This window comes from Bison bison, unplaced genomic scaffold (genome assembly GCF_000754665.1).
Source record: "Bison bison bison isolate TAMUID 2011002044 unplaced genomic scaffold, Bison_UMD1.0 scf7180017864263, whole genome shotgun sequence".
NCBI classification, from domain to species: Eukaryota; Metazoa; Chordata; class Mammalia; order Artiodactyla; family Bovidae; genus Bison; species Bison bison.
This window is the reverse complement of record NW_011494835.1, coordinates 11,381,632-11,404,111: the sequence shown is the minus strand read 5'-3', so window position 1 is coordinate 11,404,111 and position 22,480 is coordinate 11,381,632. Positions and strand designations below refer to the sequence as shown.

Here is a 22,480-nt window from a genome sequence, read left to right as displayed (position 1 = left end):
GGGGGGGGGGGGTGGTCTCACCCTGCCAACAGGTGTTTCATATGTCCAATCAAGAAAGTCTTCATTATAGACTGCAAATGTATGTTATTTACCCATTAAAGTTATGGGTAAAAAGTATCTTAAAAGACAAGAAGCAAACTGCCATTAAAAAAAAAAGAGTATACAAAGAAACTCTTCGTGTCTCCCAAGTCTCCCAACAATGTGAAGACATTGTTCTGATACTATCTCTAGTCAAGAATGGAAGGCTACTTTGTTTATGCAGCTATTTGCTTCTCAAGATTGGCAATAGCAACAAGACATTCATTCACTTCTGTGTTAACCACTGTCCAATATACTTTGTACCTTTCAGTAGCTTTGTGAAAGTATTTGTACTTTTATGCTGTATAAGTATTGGTCTTCAAGCATGGTCTTTAGATAACTGTACAAAGAAAAAAAGGCCAGATGATTTTTAAAAACCAAGTTCAAATAAAACCATGCCCCACAGACTTAGCAGAAGCTGATAACTAACAGAAATTCTTGAGCTTGTCTTACAGAACAGAAAGGGGATCAACTTGTCAAAACCTCTTTGCTTACAAACTGCCTTCACTGATAAAGTGTATTTTAGTATTTCTTTCCCCTACCCACCTCTTTTACTTACATAGCTTCCCGGCTTCCACGGAGTCCAGTTGTTTCAAAGGAACTTGAAGCCAGCTCCTGCCCAGTGCGAGAGGCTAAGGCTGGTTGGGACCCCTGACACTAAAACTGAACCTGTGACCAGTTTTAGGCGGTGAGTGGCCTGTTGACTAGGGAAGACTGGAAACTGCATCCTCAGGTAAGACTGGGAATCTTCATTTTGAATATGTATTAGCATTTAACAGAGATGAGCCTGCGCAGAATACCCATTCCCACCCCTTGTGCCGCTTCCACCAATCACCTTTCCCCAACCTAAGACCACCTTGCTTATCCCTTAAGTATCCCACCCGCTTGACCTCAAGGAGGCGGTGCTAAAGTTTGTTCTTCATCTTCTTACTTGGCTGTTCTGTGAGTAAACTCTTAGCTGCAAATCCCACTGTCTCAGTGATTGGTTCACTGCAGGTCTGGCATAGGGACTTGTTTAGTAACAGAAACGACTGACATTTTGCAGCTTCTGCAAACAGAAGGAATTTGCTAAGAAAGGGGTCCTATTTTCCTGCTGCAGAAACACTCCTTTAATTGGACACATGTCTAGCTCATTGGCTTCCCAGGTGGCTCAATAGTAAAGTATCTGCCTGCTGATGCAGGAGACGTGGTTTCAATCCCTGGGTGGGGGAGCTCCCTTGGAGCAGGAAATGGCAATCCACTCCAGTATTTCTGCCTGGAAAATTCCATGGACAGAGTCTGGCAAACTACAGTCCATGGGGTTGCACAGAGTGGGATGAAATTGAGCATGCAGGCACACAGGCACCTGACTCATTGCTTTTGAGAGATGAATGTGTGTGAACCACATTTTAGATGTGAACTTGTCTTGAAATCTGAAAATTTTTTCTAAACCTTAAATTCTACTATTAGGAGATAAAAAGCATGCTGATAAATTAATCAATAGTGACAATCACCAAAAGAGCCCAAAATAGCATGACTCTGATAATATCTTACAAGGGAGCAAAATGACACTGAAATGTCCTTAAAATGCTAACTTTTTCAGGGCAAAAGACCTATAATTGATTAGTCGCGAGATAGCTTCTAACCAGTCTTTACTATAAACTTTCAGATTAAGTAACTCAGCATTTACCAACTAAAAGTGTTTGGCCTCTTGCTAAAACTGATCACTTTTAAAAAACACTGCTTTTTCGCTCTCTGCGACTACCACTTTTCTTCCACAGTGAGTTTACAATAAATAGTGCCTCTAGGCATATGAAGAATCATTGAAAGAAATTTCAAAGCCAAAGAATTTATCTAAGGAAAAACTTTTTTTTTTTTCATGAAATAAGGACTGTAGAAATAAAAGACCCTCCTGCCCTGGGATCATGGACTCAAGATAGGTTACTGCCTATTGCTGAAGCACCACTGAGAGACAGATTGTATTTGAAAACAGCTGAAGTCTACTGACCACAGATTTTAGGTTATCTAAGAAAAGCTCTATTGTTTGCTCTTTTTAGCACAGAAGATTTCACTTTCTTCTGAAGAACCAAATTCTTTCTAGATTTTATTCATTTAATAAAATAAAATTTAAAATCCATGTTCAGAATTTCTATTCCCAAAGGAATTAAAATATATCCTTTGTTTCTCCACCTTTCTCTTATCTCTTCTGCCCTAAGACCAACAACTATCTTCTGTTGCATGAAGTACGGCAAGATCTCCTGAATGGTGTCTCTGCTTCCATTCTCACACTTCTAAAATCTACATTCCCTACAGCAGCAAGAATGAGCTTAGAAGTAAAATGTATCAGGTCGTGTCAATTCCTCACTTAAAATCTCCAATGACTGCATATATTCAGAAACAAAATCCCTTCCCATTACCGTGTTTCAGTCCCCAGGCGCATCCTAACTCTCTGACTGAAGGGCTTCCTGCCCTCCTCCTGGCTCACTGTCTCAGAGACACTGGCCTCCTTTTTAATCTGTAACCACATTCTGAGGTATTCTCCTCCCCTGCCTGGAGCTTCCTGACCCAGATCTTTTTAAGTCTGGCTCTTTCTTGTCATTCAGATCTCAGCTCAAATGTTATTTCATCAGATAGATTCTCCTTGAACTTTAAGTGACTCCTGATCCCCAACAACCATCAGCCTTCTCAGATATGACCTTGTCGTATTTCCTTTAACTTACAATTATCTGATTATATCCTGTGCTTTTTCCCCCCTTGTTTTTAGTGTTTTATTACCATTTAGGGACTTTGCCATGTATCGCCTTCAAATAGAAGAGTGTCTAGTACATGGTGAGAGGACAATAAATATTTCTTGAATAAATGATTTAGTGAGTAAAAATAAAAACTGGATTTTGTACTATAGGCTCAAAGGAACCACTGTATGTGTGCAGAAGTCATGCCACAAATCTATTATAAACCAAAGAAAGTTTATTATTTATTCCTGTGTTTTAAAAAGTGATGTTGATATTGGTTCACTTTATTATATTTTTAAATTGGTTTACAGAATTATCTGCAAACCAGTTATCTATTTATGGTGATCTCTATGCATAACTATTAGATGCACATATTGACAGAAAATCATATGAAGTAACCAAAATAAACAGACAATGTTGGCAACTGTTGACTGGACCAATGCAAAGCTTGCAAGCTGGCTACCAGTCAAGGAACCTGATACTTGCAGCAAACTTGTTTGTAGGGCAAGACCCTTCTTGTTATACACATGCTAGGAGAAAATTCCAATAGATATCACTGGGCACTGAAAGCAACGTCTCCCCGCAAATTAGTATTCAAACTCTTCTCTCTAAACCTCTTTTGACCACAAAGAATATAAAGCACAGCTTGGGAGACAATGTACCTGCATGGAAATGCATCAACACAAAGTTCTGATTATGAGGGAATGGCAGTGAAACATGCAGGTCTCTCATGAAACGAAGTGTTCAGTGGTCATATTAATAATCAGTTAGATGGACAGCCACCTGATGCTACATATTTGGTGAAGCCTCCGGCTGCCAGCCGCTTTCCTCCCAGGCATTATCAGCTTAAAAATTATATTTCCTGTTGAGCAAGACTGCCAAATAATCTATTCTTATACACTTCACCCCATATTTTCCCACTTGCTAATTAGACATGCAAATGTTGATAAATAAGATGACACTTTTTAAGCACAATTGGGTCAATAAGTTGAACATGGTGCCCTGTTCCTCCAATTTGACTCCTGTGAGAAATAGTTCAATTATAATTAGAGGAGCAATTATCCCCTTGTTTAAGATGAAACAAATCACAGGTTTATTTTAGTGAAAAATTCAGTTTTGCTCCTTGTGTCATGCCGACAAATGTCATATCCATTGATGTTTTTGATCCCAGTACTCTCCAAAAGAGAGAATCTGATGAAATAAAGCATCTCTAAGTATATTTCTGGCTCACCATATGACAGCAACATTTTCCAGGCATAAACCAAAATGAGCAAGGAGGGATTCATTTCACAGAGTTCTGCTATTATGCCACTGGAGCAACCCAGCACCCGTTCAGGCATATTAATTTTCTGGTTTCTTTGGGGAGATGAGAGATTTCTGCTAAAGGAAGGCAAATGCCTCCCCAGAAATGGAAGAAAAGCTTTATATTTTTGGCCTGATCCTTGCAAAAGAGTTATTAAAAATACTGAGCAATACCATTTCAGATTATTTGTGGGATTTATTTTCTTTCTTTCACAGAGTCTACTTTTAATTTTAATATAATTACTATTAACCTGTCCCATGACTCCCAGTGGCCTTTTGGAGTGATCCAAATGGTCCAGTGGGTTAGAACCCTTCTGACTGACCGACTCCCTTACTCCACCTGCACTGAGTTCTCTCAGCACACAGCTTCCGTGGTGACAAACATCCTGTTTCTGGAAAGTTCCATTTCCTGAGGTGCAGCTTCTCTGTCACATCCAACAGGGACTCTTTATTATTTCATTTAATTCAATGCACTCAGAGAATCTACTATGTAACCTACAGTCTGCTTGTGTTAGAGATAAACATGAACAAAAATCCCTTTTCTTCTTATTTCATCCAATCTAGTCAAGCAGGCAAAGGAGTAAACACACATATTTTGACAGAGATAATAAATAGTTGGAGCTATAAAAAGTCAGAAAACGTAGGGGCTGACATTCAGGCAGCTTTACTGCTTCATTCATACCAGGTATGAAATACTGAAATAGTTCTGTATCTGCTGATTAATAGCTAGGTACCCCTCACCCCAAGGTACTTGCTTCTGGGGATCCCTGGACCATACTATGATGCAGCAACAAAAGGGTTTGCACCTTTAATACTGCAGAAGGCCCCCAGATGCTAGTTGCTGCTGCTAAGTCACATCAGTTGTGTCTGACTCTGTGCAACCCCATAGACGGTGGCCCACCAGGCTCCAGTCCCTGGGATTTCCCAGGCAAGAGTACTGGAGTGGGTTGCCATTTCCTTCTCCAGTGCATGAAAGTGAAAAGTGAAAGTGAAGTCACTCAGTCGTGTCTGACTCTTCACAACCCCATGGACTGAGCCCACCAGGCTTCTCCGTCCCTGGGATTTCCCAGGTAAGAGTACTGGAGTGGGTTGCCATTGCCTTCTCTGCCAGATGCTAGTAGCCCTGTGCTAAGGAAGCTGTGTGGCTGATAAATATTTAAATAAAGAAAATGAAGAGAGGGCCTGGCAAGGAGGAGGCCAGAGGAAGGAACAGCCAAGACTAGAGCTCTGAAACTCTTGTGCTTCATCTCTGAGGTACCTGCAACATATTTTTTTTTCTTAACCAGTGAGTACTGAGAGGAGTTCTTTGTCCAGACTGTCACCACCTGGAGAGGTGGAGTACAGGGAATCCTGAGCTGGTCTCTTCCTCCTCTGAGACTTTCTTTGTCACTCTCTTTCCTTTTGCTTGGGAAAGGAGAACGTCCAACAGTAATCCCACTCCAAATTCCCTCTTTTGGAGGAAACACAAAGTCTGGTCCAGTGTTCTAGGCCCATGATGACTAAACAGATAACTTTAAAAATCAGAGTAAGAACAGCAGCACATCAGGACTTGGTGCAGATTTCCACAGTAACAAGTCATTTTTAGAGTAAATATGTTACATAAATAAGGGAGTTTCCTTATTTTAAAGCTCAAAATTTATCTTCATTTGTAGCATTTGTGGATTTTAATCAAAATAACTGGTTAGAAGACACAGGAAGGAATCTCTGTGATTCTTCATTGGACAGAAGCCTCATCGCTGCATACCCTACAGTGCCAATCAGAGGCCCAGTGTGCCAGTGACTACTGTGAATTCCAGAGGCTGAGTTCAGTCTTCTCTGAATCAAGAGGAATAATATATTAATAACAATAGTAATGTTTCTTGAGTTCTTCTACATGTTCTAAGTGATTTGTTTGCATATATCATCTCATTTAATTTTCAACTACGTTCTGGAGAGACACTATTATTATCTTCAGTTTGTAATTTAATTAAGGAAACTTAGGTATAGGAATTGAAATACCTTGCTTGAAGTCCAACAGTCAGAAATGGTGACATGGGGTTAAGCCTAGAGTTCTGAATGGAAATTAGTTTAACACTATGTAGCAAAAATTAAAGCCAAAATAGAGAAGAAAATTAAATGTAATTTATTACCACAGAAATCCCTGTGCCATTATTTGCACCAAAGGTGATGCTCCTGTAACTTAAGATTAGTAGAGCTCTTTGGAAACCTACTGACTTATGTGGGAAGGAAATTATTGCCTCTTGATATTTTACAAATAATGAACTTGACTACCTGTTCGATGGTGCTAGACATATACTTACTAAACAAAGATAAATTGCATCAATCAATCATGTATTTGTTGAGCATGTAGTATCTGAGTTTTTCAAAATCATTTGCCTAGAACACAAAAGAAGCAAGAATCCTTGCCAATATGGCTTGATACCTTAAAAACTGATTTTGTTTATGGTAACACATGAGAGTTTTACCTTCTGGTTTCCCTTTAAGATCAGTATTTCATTTCATTCTATTTTTGTGCTTTTAAATTCCTCAAACAAATAAAATAGTAGATAATGAATATATATATATCATTAAATTAAAATAATTTTATAATCCCTTAATTCATCACGTTATATTTCATCCCTTTCTCTTTTTTCTGCTCCTCTTGAGCAAATGACAGTTGCAATGTGTCAAGTTAAGGTATACATTAGATTTCTCATCTTGGTGATTCTAAGGGTGTTGGAAATAATCTACACAGGAGTTTATTAGCCTGCTCTCAAGCAAGTGTTTTTGATCTCTCTCCTGACTTGAAAAAAAATCACATTAAATATAGTTCTTTGAATGTCAAATGGTATATGATTTTTGAGCTTGCCAAGTGTTAATTGGTCTCTTCCCCAGTGATGATACAGATAAAATTCACAGCCAATTAGTTTGCAGTCATGAATCTTTACTCCTTGACAAAGTGAACTACTTTGCTGAGAAAACTAAAAAAAATTAAGAAGTTACTGCTGCTGCTTCTGCTAAGTCATTTCAGTCGTGTCCGACTCTGTGTGACCCCATAGACGGCAGCCCACCAGGCTCCCCCGTCTCTGGGATTCTCCAGGCAAGAAACCTGGAGTGGGTTGCCATTTCCTTCTCCAATGCATGAAAGTGAAAAGTGAAAGAAGTAGCTCAGTCGTGTCTTAGCGACCCCATGGACTGCAGCCTACCAGGCTCCTCCGTCCGTGGGATTTTCCAGGCAAGAGTAGTGGAGTGGGGTGCCATTGCCTTCTCCAAGAAGTTACTAGAATCTCCTAACTGAAAATCTCTGCAGGGATCTGCTCACTTTAAGAAACACTGAGTCAAAAAGAGTCTGTGGACACTCGTGTTACTCAGGATGTGTTTTGGTCTTCAAGGCAATTTAATGGAGGAGGTTTGTGTTAAAATGTTAGATTAAGACAGATATGATTAAGGAGAAAGATATACTTATTTCATAAGTGAAATGAAATGTTGCATAGAGAAGAGCTTTTTCCTTTCTAATCACAATAAATCATCCTGTAAGTCATTGGTAGAAGATAAGGTTTTGGTGTGGTTGGATAAAGCAGAAGTAATCATGCATAGTCTCTGATACAGTGCTAGAAAGGGCCATGGGATGTCAGGTACAAGACAAAAGCCAACTCTCCTCTTTCAAAGTAAAAGAAAAGAAAATTTCATTAAAAGTGCCACTCAGAGTCTTGCATTGACAGACTGGAGATGTGAATGGTAGTGACAGAAAATGGAGTCATTTGTAAGGGCCCTGCCTAAATTTCTAATTAATTTATTATTATTATTATTTTAGAAAGAGCTATCAGATGTTTAATTTTGTTGTTATGGGACACACTAACTGTGCTGACCCTCACTTTTGCCTGAATTTTCAAAGGACATAAAAACTATGGAACTCTGATAAGTGCATTGATTAAATATTAAAAAATTTTGGACAAGGTAGTAAGTCTTAGTAATATTATTTTATAATTTCATAGACAGGAAAAATTGCAGGCTTATTTTTACAAAAAATCAGCTGACCCATATACAGCCCCAAATTATAGCAATTTAAAAAATGCTTCTTTCCATATATGCAATAAAGAGTAAAAATTCCAAAGAACTCAGTGTAGTTTAGAGGCTAACAAGGACCACCAGCAAGTTGGCAGTTATGTTACTTATCAAATTAAAGCTTTCTCGTGTTTGTAGGATACTGGATCTGCCAGGACAATAGTGTTTGATGTATATTAGAATGTCTTCTGATAATCCTAACAGGGTAACATTTTTCAGAGTTTGGAATTAGTTGAAATGAAATAAAAGACATGTTATTAGATGATTTTCCTCAGCAGTGTGCTCTAAATGGTGTCTCAAGGAGAGCATAGAATACTCTTGTGGTCATGGAGGCCTATCCCCCATGGACAGGCATTTTCAAATGGCATTGTATTGTCTGGTGCTAATAAAAAATCATGGTATAAATCTGATTTATAATATTTCATGAACTTTCAATAGGCTTTGTTTCACCAAAACCAGAAAATGAAAATTAAGAGCTAATGGAAAACTTATAGGGTGAAACTACTTGATATTCCTCAAACATGTTTTTATTCATGGTGTGTGGCTATGGCTTTTAGGTATGTCCTTGATTACATCACAGAGCAGAAAACATGTATGTGGAGCTCACAGGCTGTCACACATACACACACATGTACACCTATCTTACATTTTTTGCATAGTATCAAGAACAATAATAAAATTGATGGCACATTATTAAGTCAGCCCATCTTTCTTTATGATTAGTGCCAGATAAAATAAAACAGTGTTTCTGATTTCTTAAAAGAGAATGACAAAATTAAACCAAGCTGCCTGTGGCTTTGTCCAGTGGGGCATTCTAATTGACTCCAAGTCATTAATCAGTTCCCAATCAATCTATTTTGCCAGTAGCAAGCAGTTAGGACTCCATTACCAACCATTCATCATGCCATACCCTAATTCATTGCACCATTAGCCATGGATTAGGCCTCTGTTAGAATAACTAAGTGCCAGTTGCTAAATGCAAAGAATTTTTCTTCTCACCTCAGCCACTGGGATCCCTTCAGGTGGTCGGCACTGGAGCAAGACCTCCTGTTCCAAGGATACTTCCTTTCCCAGAGGTTCCTGCTCAAATGTTTTTCGCAGATCTGGAAAGCACAAGTAATAAAATACAAGACAAAACTAATTAACATTTATTCATTTCTAGAAAATACAATAATAAATTTGCAGTTTATTATTTTGTTTCTTTGCAGTTTTTAATCATGTTAGTACTGTGCCATAATGTGACTGATTATATTCTATGTAGTGGAAATTATGAAATTTAGAGATTACTAGCTGTTCCTACTTTAATCTTCACTGGAATGCTTTGGAGATTCTCATTCTAACAATTAGTGACACTCATTAATTATAGTTTGCTAGTATTTCTTAATAATCAACTATAACAATCACATTTTTAATCAAAGGAATCCCATTGTTATGATTCTTATTCATACAGAGTCCCTTATGTATATTAATATTTTTTCTTTCTTTACAATAGATACTACTGAAGTTGCAACAACTCTGAGATCTTTCGACAAATAACTCAAAAGCAAGTTTCTATTTCAGAATGAAAACAGAATGCTGGAGTCCTAGAGAAATAAATATAGCTTCTTGAAGTATCTCAAACATAAGAGAGAGAAAAGAGTAACTATTGGGATGGGTCCAGAAATATCTCAATATGTAATTATGTCACCATTCTCCAATTAGAAGATTAGTTATTTCTGCTCAAATGTAATAAGAATCTAATTACTTATTTATATAGTTATAGTTGCTATAGCAATATGCAGTACAATCTTAAAAACTGCTATTGACAGACACAAAAATGTTAGAAATCAGTTTTATCATTTTAAACACCAAAGCTAAAAAATAAATGAGTCAGTTATAGAGCTTTAAAGCAGCATTTTTTTAGGCAAAGTTAAAAAAATTTCATCCATGTACTACTCAATAAAAATTTATTGAAATTTTACCCAGTAGATTTTATTAAAAAGCTAAAGCCTCTGTCTTTTCATCCCATGTCCCCAGTAATGGCTTAAAAATATAAAAGCACCATTTCAGCCTACTGAACTAATGGGTAGAAATCCAAAGACTCTAGAGGTGTATCTCTAAGCCTTTCAAGAGCTATAAGAAAGCACCATCTGGAAAAATGCAGTGAGAAAAAAATTCATGTCATATTATTTGCTATTTGGGTGAATTTCTTGGCAGAAGAAAACCTTCAAGAGTTTAGGGGTTCTGAAAAGATTATTGGATCTATGTGAGTCTGAGGTAAGATAAGAGACTCTATAAATCATGCAAAATTTCTGCCAGAAAGGCATTTCCAATTTTATTATCAAGAAATTGAGTAGACTGTAGAAACAAATACTTAAAATCCAGAGTTATTAGAACATGAAAGTTATCTAAGCCATGTTCTTATTTTACATATAAGAAACACATGTCTCAAATTACTCAAAGCCTCACAGCAAAATAATTGATGCTGCATTAGAACCTGCCAGCTGTTGATCTGATACATATTTTTTTATCCCACACATCCCTTCATATCTCTTAAGGTTGATTTGTATCCTTTCAACAGCAACATCAGAAAATTTCTACTCTTTCTTTTCTCATATGGTAGCTTCTCTTTGTTTTAAATCTGCATTAACATAAAAAATTTTGTCAAAATATTAATAAAAGCAACAGCAGCACTGAGTAAGTTTCATGGGATAAAAATGTTCTTTTTTTCCTTTTTTGCCTGGGCTGGGTCTTCACTGCTGCCCAGGGGCTTTCTCTAGTTGCCTCGAGTGGGGATGCTGTGCGGACTTCTCCCGAGGTGGTTTCTCTTGTGGAACACAGGCTCTAGGGTGCGCTGGCTCAGTAGTTGTGGCTTGAAGGCTCTAGAGCGTGGGCTCAGTAGTTGAGCCATATGGGCTTCCCACAGCATGTGTGATACTCCCAGACCAGGGATTGAACCCATGTCCCCTGCAATGGCAGGCAGATTCTTAATCACTGGGCCACCAGGAAGTCCTAGGATAAAATATTCTTATAAGGTATATCTTGTTTGTGAAAAATGATTCTGAAAACCTCCCATCTGATGCATGGTAGGGTAAAGACATAAAGACTAGAATTAATTCTCAAATCAAATAATATATAGACTCACTCGCTGTTCAATTAAACAGCATATCACAAAATAAGGATGGAGAATTAGAAAGAGTGAGGCACATATATCTCCAAAGAGTCAAAACAAATTCCTTTATATTTATCAATTATCTCCTTATGATAGATATTTTATTAGGTACTGAGGATGAAGATATGTAAGATTTACAATCAAGACTAGAAAGGTAAGCTGAGATCTATTCATGAAAAGCCTTCCTGCTATGCTGCTGCTGCTAAGTCACATCAGTCGTGTCTGACTCTGTGCAACCCCATAGATGCCGGCCCACCAGGCTCCCATCCCTGGGATTCTCCAGACAAGAATACTAGAGTGGGTTGCCTTTTCTTTCTCCAGTGCATGAAAATGAAAAGTGAAAGTGAAGTTGCTCAGTCGTGTCCGACTCTTCGTGACCCCACGGACTGTAGCCTACCAGGCTCCTCCGTCCATGGGATTTCCCAGGCAAGAGTACTGGAGTGGGGTGCCATTGCCTTCTCCTCCTGCTATGCTAAGGAATAGCAAACTCTCAAAGGCTTTTAAGCAGTGGAAGGAAACCAGCTGTCATATTGCTCTCAGTGTGACTGAGGTGATGCTAAAGAAGCAGAAGGTAGTAAGAGACCTATTTGAATAAATCAGGAGGGATGATGGGGAACTGAACTCAGCTACTGACAGTGGACAGGAAGAAGAGAAAGCAGATTCTAGTAATGAACAGATCATTTGTTCCAGAATACCTAAGTATCTGGAGAGTGCAAAGAGGAAAGGATAATTCTATTCTCAGCTATTGCAATTATTAAGTTTATACCATCATTATATGAAATCATACCACCATGGGCAGGAAAGTGGTGAGAAAGATAGCAAACTTATTTTGGTACATGTTCAGTTTGTTGTTATTGTTGTTCAGTCACCAAGTCGTGTCCAACTCTTTGTGACCCCAGGAACTTCAGCACACCAGGCTTTCCAGTCCTTCACTATCTCTCAGAATTCGCTCAAACTCATGTCCATTGAGTCAGTGATGCCATCCAACCATCTCATCCTTTGTTACCCACTTTTCCTGTTGCCCTCAATCTTTCCCAGCATCAGGGTCTTTTTCAGTGAGTCAGCTCTTTGCATCAGGTGGCCTAAGTATTGGAGCTTCAGCTTCACATCAGTCTTCCAAATGAATTTTCAGGGTTGATTTCCAAACCAGGATTGACTGGTTTGATCTCCCTGCTGTCCAAGGGACTCTCAAGAGTCTTCTCCAACACCACAGTTCAAAAGTATCAATTTTTCAAAGCTCAGCCTTCTTTATGATCCAGGTCTCACATCCACACATGACTACTGGAAAACCCAAAGCTTTGACTATGTAGACCTTTGTCTGCAAAGTGATGTCTCTGCTTTTTAATATGCTGTTGAGATTTATCATAGTTTTTCTTCCAAGGAACAAATGTCTTTTAATTTTTTGGTTGCAGTCACCATCTGCAGTGATTTTGGAGCCCAAGAAAATAAAATCTGTCACCGTTTCCACATTTTCCCCCTCTATTTGGAAATGGAAAAATCCGGTAGATCCAGATCATGATTTCTAATCTCAGCATGATTGACATTCAGGACTGGATAATCCTGTTGTGAGGCTGCATTCTGCATAGTAAGTTTCTTAGCAGCATCCCTGGACTCCATCCAGCAAATAACAGTAGAGCTCTCCAAGCCAGGAGAACATAAATGCCTCCAGATAACGCCAAATGTCCCCTGACAGGAAAATCACCTTAAGGACCACAGGTCTGAAGTTTGGAAAAAGAAGGCCAGGTAGAAGATCTGTGCTTCACTGTCTAGGAGATAGCTGAAGCACTAGAAATAGATGACATACCAGAGCAGGGAAAAAAAAAAAAAGAGGACACCAACATTTCAGAGGAAAAGCTGTCTGCAAAAATGTTACGGTGTGAACAAGACACAGGAGAAAAACCAAGAGGCAACTGTCAGAGGAGCCAAGTTAAGAAGTCTGGAGGCCAACAGGACAAATGCAGCAAAGAACGTAAAAGGAGAAGTTTGAAAAATTTAGGAGTGAAGGGGGACTAGAAACCCAGCTGTGCTGGGGGTGCACAGAAATTGGGAGAATGACTATAATAATAACTACTGCTCTTTTACAAATTTCATTTTGACAAAAGTCAGCAGCACCGTTAAGGGATGATGGGTTCGAATGTAGCAGGCTATAATTCTTCTTAGGATTTGGTATATAGTTTTTGCAACTGTTTTCAAATTCCTGCCAATGGAAGGCACATCTTATGAAAATTGCTGTCTCCTAATTGAGAATGGTGACCACACATCAGAGGCCTGTACTTCAAAAGACAGGTTTAACTGAACCGTCACTGAATACCATATAATTATATTGTTTTGATGTTATTTGATTTTAAACTGTATGTAAATTTTATCTGATTTCTAAAATGATTCATAGGTAAGCCCTCACTCTGTAATACTTCTTCCTGAAAAATCCTTTTAATTCCGGGCCAAAATCTCTTTTCTAGCTTTCAGGTTGTATAAAGAACATAGAATATATTGTGCTGTCCAGCATGGCAGCTGCTCCTTTCATATGCCTCCAAAGTACTCTGCAAGCAGTGTGAGTAACATTTTAAACATATCCTTCATCATTTGTAGAGATGTGATAGAAGGCAGGCCGGATGCCTTGCAGGCAGAGAGAACACGAGGGTGACGAATGAGTAAGCAGGAAAAACGGACACTTGTCAGCTAGGAATTAGATGTAAAACAGAGTGTTTTCGAATAATGTGGGCATTTCTGTCAGGAAAAAGATGAATTTATGCCCTTGGAAGACCTTTAGGATTCTACACTTCTGTTTTCTTTCCATTAGTTCTAAGGCTACTACCGAAATAAGTATAAAATCCTTTCATTAAAACCTAGATTACTTTTGCAAAGTCAACTCAGCTTATCTCTGATTTAGTCATTGATTCCATCAATTAAAAGAAAAATCACCTTTGTTGTAAGTATGTATTCAGAGAGATGTTTACTTAACATGTATATTGGCTTACTAAATCCATACAGTGAAATCCAATTAGCAAATGCAGAATCAGACCTGAAACTATATGGATTTCTATTTACCATTTACACAGTAATCAAAGAAAGTACATGTGTGGCTGTACACAGCGTCTCATTTTTTATGGTAGAATTCTGATGCTGTCAGTGAGTTTTTTTGCAATATAATACAGTGATTATAAATTATTTATGATGTGAAGCCCACTAATTTCAAGGCATTCTATAAACATGAACTCTGCTTTTTGACAAGAATCCGCCTGCAATGCAGGAGACATAGGTTCAATCCCTGGCTCGGAAAGATCCCCTGGAGCAGGAAATGGCAACTTGCTCCAGTATTTCTGCCTGGAAAATTTCGTGGACAGAGGAGCCTTGTGGGTTATAGTCTATGGGGTCACAAAGAGTAAGGCACGACTGAGTCACTGAGCACATGCGCACCCACACAAGGTGGCTACCTGGGAGTAAGGCTCCTGGGAGTGTGAAGACTCTTCCTCATTTGCAAAATGGAAGTAAATAACTGGATGCTTTTGAAGGTCTCTTTTGTCTTGAGAGCCTATAACTGAGTAGACTAACATTTTAAATATGCATTTTAGGGGAAACAGCCTGGCCTTTGTCAGATAAGATCTTTAAGTATTTATATCAATCATCAGTGTCCAAGAGAAATAACAGAAGAAGCTGTTTTTCAACAATTTAGAAGATGATGCATCTTTCAAAAGAACAGCTTATAAATCCTCCTCTTAGGACAATCTTCCTGGAACTTCTGTACACTTCAATATACAGGTGTAAGAGAAAATGGGGCAATGGATGGGTTTCAGAAGATTCCAAATTAAAAACATCAGAAAATTCTTTGTACAAATACAACAAAGCAATATAATATACATCACAAGAGCAGATGAATATTGCAGCTTTGAAAATGATAAAAGTATTGAGAATTATAAACACATGGAAAATTATGAATGCATTGAGAATTACTGACAAAACTAATTTTCTTGCTTTGTGGAGAGGTGGGAGGGAAATGCCTACCCAAAACAGCATGCAAGAAAGTCTATCATGCCAAAGCACATATTTATGAAAGGGTCCCCAGTCAGGTCTCTTCTGCAACGACAAACCATGAGCATCTTTGCCTGGAAAGGGTGAGCGTGGCCTAAATGGGAACGTTGAGGCTGGACAGGTGGGAGCTTTTACTGTAACAGGTTATATTACTATCCAAGTACCTGTGAGCTCCACTGATCTGAAAGGAAACCTGGAGAAAATACCAGCAAAAGATGTCCCTACGCTGTCTAAGTTGGTAGGCTGATACTATTGTCTTTGAAAATGAAAATAATCATGTTCTCACTCCAAGTTTGAAAACAATAATTTACATTTGTTAGAAATGTTTATTCTCTTAGCAATGCTACTTAATTATGCAGAAAGATTTATTAGAATAAAATATTTTTCAAAAGACAGTTTCTTGACAATGTGACAGACTGATATTATGAAGTCAAGAATTCTCTGATGAACATACTACAACAGATTATTCTAATGGAAATTAAAATCTTTAAATTCCATTGAATAATAAGACAGAAACAACATATTATTACCTTATTAATGTTGGTTGTTTTTTGATTTAGATCTCATAGGGTTTGCAAATATTAGATCTCACAGGGTTTTGAGAATATTAAAAGAAATACTGAATCTGAAAAGGGTTTGGAAGATTATGAAGTATAAAACACATGTAATAAATTATCACAACTATTTCTATTACTATTAGAGAGTCTGGCATGAAACATGATTTCTCATCTGAGTACATTTCAGCATGTCATTCTCTTACACACTTGACTCATTTGGTCTAAAAACCATGGTATCTAACATTCCATATCTTTCTTATGGAATTTGTCCTTAGAGTACTATGAATTCAACTTGGAGGACTGAATACCAGCATTAAAATATGAAATTGAATAAACAGAAAATGTCAAGTATATCATACATAGTATTATTGTCATTCAGTCATCAAGTCCTATCCAACTCTGCGACCCCATGGACTGCAGCAGGCCAGACCTCCCTGTCCCACACTATCTCCCAGAGTTTGCTCAAGTTCATATCCATTAAGTTGGTGATGCCATCCAACCATCTCATCCTCTGTTCCCCTCCACCCCCTTCTCCTCTTGCCCTCAGTCTTTTCCAGCATCAAGGTCTTTTCCAATAACTCAGCTTTTTGCATCAGGTGGCCAAAGTATTGGAGCTTCAGCTTCAGCATCAATCCTTCCAATGAGTATTCAGAATTGATTTCTTTTAAGATAGACTGGTTTGATGTCCTTGCTATCCAAGGGACTCTCAAGAGTCTTCTATAGCACCACAGTTTGAAAATATCAATTCTTTATCACTCTACCTTCTTTATGGTCCAACTCTCACATCCATACATGACTACTGGAAAGACAATAACCTTGATGTATTATTAAGAATGCACATATGTACACACACATATACATACACACACACCTCTGTGTATTTGTATGTGTGAGGAGATGGGTATATGTTTATTTAGTAGATCATGATATAAATATATTTTTTATTGTAGGTCACTGTGAAAAAGATCTGAAATATCCTGCAAAGCAAGATATCATTGCAGTCAAGAGCAAGATCTTCAGCTTGGACAAACTTTGTTTCAGATCCTGATTCCACCACCTGACTAGCTGTGTAGCCTTGAGCATACTGCTTAACCTTCTCTTACTTTAATTTCTTCAGCTAAAAAAATGAGCATGATAATAGTGACTCTTTTACAGGTTGATATATGAAGAAGCCTATATAAAACTCTAGAATCATGCCTTGAATATAAACAGTACTCCCTGTAGTATTAGTACATTTTAGTATGCTGTATCAACTTTAGGCATTATCATTGTTAGCCAAAATAAACTTAAACAAATGAGACAAAATAATTATGAATGTGGGAGACTAATGACTGAAAGTTATGTGTCCCAAAGGGAAACTCAGGGATTACCATGCTGTGCTTGACAAAAAGTGCAGATTTCATTCCTAGTTGGGATCCAGGAATCCACAGTTTTCACTGGCCCCCAGGTATATCTGACACATGGCACTAAAGTCTGGGAACCACAGATTGATTGACTGATTGATTATCTGTGGAACAACCATGATGTGCGCAGCACTGTGCTAGACCATGTAGGCAGAGGGAGAGAAGAGCCTGGGAGGCTGCGGGGACCAAGCACATCTGCTTCTACACTGTGGCTCTTAAGACAATGAGTTCCTGTTGATGTCTTCCAGGGTCAGTGGCACTTAATTTTGTTCAGGCTGATGGCTGACATTGTCTGGCGGACACTGAAATTTCACATGCATCTAGGGGACATGCAGGGAACTTAAAGTTAGGCAAAAGAATTATTTTTGCCTTAAAACCTTATCACCAACCTGGGCTGTCTTTGGTTTCCCAAACTGTAATAGAGACATAGGTACAAAACCAATTCACTTTTTGTTTATTACTCAACTCTGTGATGTCATATAGGAATGCAGGTTCTGTGGGACACAAACCCTATATTTAGTTTTAAAAATTTCATTTTAATGTACTTTCAAATTGTTGCTCTAGCAAACAAAATAATTCCATGGTCACATATGCTAATACTACTTGTGTTCTTAGAGGGAAAAATGTGTCTTTCTTCCAATAATATAAAAGGGGATAATTCCTTGGTGGCTCAGATGGTAAAGAGTCTGCCTGCAATGTGGGCAACCTGGGTTCGATCCCTGGGTTGGGAAGATCCCCTGGAGAAGGGAATGGCAACCCACTCCAGTACTCTTGCCTGGAAAATCCCATGGACAGAGGAGCCTGGAAGGCTACAGTCCATGGGGTTGCAAAGAGTTGGGAACAACTGAGCTACTTCACTTTTCACTTTCATGTTGTCATAGTAGAGTATAACTTATACTTAAATCACCAAATCTGGCTGTTAACAGAAAACAACTGTCATGAACCAACCACTATAGCATATTTTGGGAAAACTAGATTAGTCTTCTGAGCTTTGAGCATTTATTAACAGTAAAAATTCCTGACAATGCTATAGAACCCTAAAAAGTTTGCCATGGTTTTCTTTTCCAGAAATAGAATATCTTTGCTGGAATTAAAAAAAAAGAAAATCATGAAAAAATGTTATATTCAGCAATTCTTGTGGTTTTTAAATGGAAGGGACACAGTATATAAAAATGTTGTAAGTTTTCTTTTTTTACTCGCTTTTTCTTCTTAAATATTATAAAGATAAAACAAAACAAGAAACCACAAACCAACAAAAACATGAAGTTTCCTCTATGGTTAGACTGCAAAGTGAACTATCACATTTCTGTAAACCTATACAGTAAATTGTACTGTAAAAAGAAAAGTTTATAATTCAGATTTACCATTTCCTAAACAAGTGGCTTGGGTAAGTTATCTAATATTTCATTTCCATGCTTCTGTTTCACTATTTGCAAAGTAAAGATAACAGAATCTACCTCATAGGATTGTTGGAAGCATCACAAGAGTTAACATGCATAAGGGGCTTATAACAGAATTGGGTATACAGTAAGCATACCCTAAATGTTGGTTATTAGGTCACAGGATATTTTGAGAGAAAAAAGATGCAAGATTTTGACTTTGTTCCTGTTATTGTTTTGTAATTTCCTTTTACTTTTAAAAAAACTAATGTTTTTGACCAGTCTTATGAATTTACCACTAACACTTTCAGAACATAATAATTATAGACAGAGACAGAGGTTAGAATGATCTTTGAGCAAATCAGCAGAAGGATTGTCGTGGCAATGTTTTAGTTTTGCCAAGGCATGCCTATCCTTTACCGCACACAGTCATTTAAACAGAATCCTAAATGAATCCTAAATCCCTGCAAAAGGAAGTACACTTTCAGCCATTCTTCTTTATTTCTTGGTTTTGGGGGCATTTATAGAACAAACATATTTGTATTCAGGTAGTTTTGCTAAAGGGTTTTTTTTTTTTTTTTTTAAATAAATAGTTTAGAGCTGGAACTCCAATAACATCCATTACAGAGAAAAGGAAGAAAAAAAATCCCATATAAGCCACACTTCTATTCACATTGCATCTTTAGTTTCAGAAAAAAAAAAGATTATATGTCATCACAATATTTTTTAAGGTATGTCTTAGGGATAAATAATCAGAAACATGCCAACTTTATGGATGAGGAAACCAATATGTCAAAAAGTTAAGGCTCTTTTCTCAGAGTACAAAAAAGAACACAATGATTACAGACAAGCTTTTTTGCAAATAAGCAGTTTAGCCATAAACTTCCCATTTCATACAGCATAAAACATCACTTGAGTGGCATACTTTGGTCCAGTGGGTTACCAGCCCTTCCTCTAGCACATAGCCCATAGACTTCCCCCCAAATATAACTTATGAGACAGTGTTCTATCAATTAGATGTCTACTTCTCAGAACAAAATGAGCTATAAATGCATATGGATTTGTGGGGCCTCCACTGATCTTGAAAACTTCTGTCTATATACAAAAGCAAATACGTTTAGAAAAATATAGACTAATGCAATCTGGAATGTGTTGTGGTTTTTAATCTTGAAACAGAAACCACATGATGAACTAAATAGTACAACAGTTGACATTTATATGAAATGAGATATTGTTAAAAATTTATCTGATCTAAAAATGTCTAAATTGGGTAATTAATCTCATCTAATTCAAAATCTGGCCTCTGTAACTTATAATGGGCTTGTTGTCTCGTTACTAAGTTGTGTCTGGCTATTTTGTGACCCCGTGGGCTACAGCCTGCCAGGCTCCTCTGTTCACGGGATTTCCCGGGCAAGAATACTGGTGTGTGTTGCCATTTCCTTCTCCAGGAGATCTTTCCAACCCAGGGATCGAACCTATGTCTCCTGCGTTGGCAGGCAGCTTCTTTACTACTGAGCCACCAGGACTTAAACAGCCATACAAGGGATCAAACCACAGCTCGGAAATGCATGTTAGTAATCAGGCCATTTACTCTGGCGTGCTGGCAAACTTGCGCTTGCTGAGCTCTACCAAGACACTTGGCATTAGGCTGCCAGATTCTGTCATGGTATAATCTAAATCATTCCAAATACCTGGTTTTTAAAGAGCTGCTGTCTTGTTAGAAATCTGAATGAAAGAAGGAAGTGAGCCACTCTTCTTTCTTCCGCAGGTAGAGTAGAGGAGAATGCTCCAGGTGTGAAGGAAGAGCTATTGGCATTAGCGTATTATATTCTCTAAGAAAAGAAACTGGTGTGGTTGGAGCAGACCAAGTAACAGGAGAGAAGTGGGAACCCAAAGCCTTCTTACATTTCTGCATTATAAATAATAATGAGCCTATAACATTATCCATGTGGAAAATACGATATTTTTTTTTAATTGCCAACTGACACAAAAATCAATTGTCACCTCCTCTCTTATTTGTATCCAATGTGTTGCGTCAAGGCATGGACTTCTCTGCTGATCTGACCTGCTTCTCCATATATGAGCTTTGAACTCAGGCAGGTTTTTTATTATTTTTTAAAAAATATTTATTTAATTTGACTGCACCAGGTTTTACTTGCAGCATGCAAAGATCTTCATTGCAGCATGATCTTTTAGTTGCAGTATGTGGAGTGTTTAGCTGTAGCATGTAGGCTCCTTTAGTTCCCTGATGAGGGATCAAACCTGGGTCCCCAGCATCATCAGCACCAAGCATTAGGCACTGACCCCAGGGAAATCTGTTGGGCAGGTTTTCAAATTTCTCTTTGTCCTTCATTTCCTCATCTGTAAAATGAGGATAATAACACCTGTCACGCCAGCACTGGTGCAAGAATTGAATGAACCATCCAAAGTTAGTCAAAGGGTACAAACTTTCAGTTACAAGATGATTAAGTTCTGGGGATATTTTTGTACACTATGGTTACTATTGTTAATAATATGATACTGCATAATTAAAATTTGCTAACAGAATAGATTCTAGTGTTTCACCACACACACACACACACACACACACAGAGTAACTATGTGAGGTGAAAAAGTGATTGAAACAGTTCCTCTATTATTAGAATTCCAAAGCCCATCTATCCAACGTGAGACACATGTGGCTATGGAGCAATTGACCTGTGGCTAGTCCTAACTAAGAGGTAGTGCAAAAATTAGTATGAAAAAAAGAATGCAAAACTTGTCATGAATACTTGTTTATATTGGGTATTTTATTGAAATGATAGTTTAAATAAAGTGGACTAACATATTAACTTAAATAGATTTAACTTAAATAATAACTTAAATAGATTTAAGGGCCTAGATCTGATAGATAGAGTGATGGAATGAGGTTCCTGACATTGTACAGGAGACAGGGATCAAGACCATCCCCATGGAAAAGAAATGCAAAAAAGCAAAATGGCTGTCTGGGCAGGCCTTACAAATAGCTGTGAAAAGAAGAGAAGTGAAAAGCAAAGGAGAAAAGGAAAGATATAAGCATCTGAATGCAGAATTCCAAAGAATAGCAAGAAGAGATAAGAAAGCCTTCTTCAGCGATCAATGCAAAGAAATAGAGGAAAACAACAGAATGGGAAAGAGTAGAGATCTCTTCAAGAACATCAGAGATACCGAGGGCACATTTCATGCAAAGATGGGCTCGATAAAGGACAGAAATGGTATGGAACTAACAGAAGCAGAAGATATTAAGAAGAGATGGCAAGAATACAAGGAAGAACTGTACAAAAAAGATCTTCATGACCCAGATAATCACGATGGTGTGATCACTGACCTAGAGCCAGACATCCTGGAATGTGAAGTCAAGTGGGCCTTAGAAAGCATCACTACAAACAAAGCTAGTGGAGGTGATGGCATTCCAGTTGAGCTATTTCAAATCCTGAAAGATGATGCTGTGAAAGTGCTGCACTCAATATGCCAGCAAATTTGGAAAAGTCAGCCGTGGCCACAGGACTGGCAAACTCAGTTTTCATTCCAATCCTAAAGAAAGGCAATGCCAAAGAATGCTCAAACTACCGCAAAACTGCACTCATCTCACATGCTAGTAAAGTAATGCTCAAAATTCTCCAAGCCAGGCTTTAGCAATATGTGAACTGTGAACTTCCTGATGTTCAAGCTGATTTTAGAAAAGGCAGAAGAACCATATCAAATTGCCAACATCCACTGGATCATCGAAAAAGCAAGAGAGTTCCAGAAAAACATCTATTTCTGCTTTATTGACTATGCCAAAGCCTTTGACCTGTGTGGATCACAA

At 38.0% G+C, this 22,480-nt stretch overlaps 1 protein-coding gene across 3 annotated transcripts in view; it reads right to left on the bottom strand.

The window, feature by feature from the left end:
* The window catches only part of UNC5C (unc-5 homolog C (C. elegans)), a 428,547-nt gene that overhangs the window by 115,948 nt on the left and 290,119 nt on the right, over window positions 1-22,480 (bottom strand). For all 3 annotated transcript variants that reach the window (XM_010848326.1, XM_010848327.1, XM_010848328.1), the window contains exon 4: window positions 9,135-9,238. In XM_010848326.1, coding sequence (XP_010846628.1) covers window positions 9,135-9,238 — 104 coding nt within the window. The remainder of the gene's footprint in view (window positions 1-9,134; window positions 9,239-22,480) is intronic.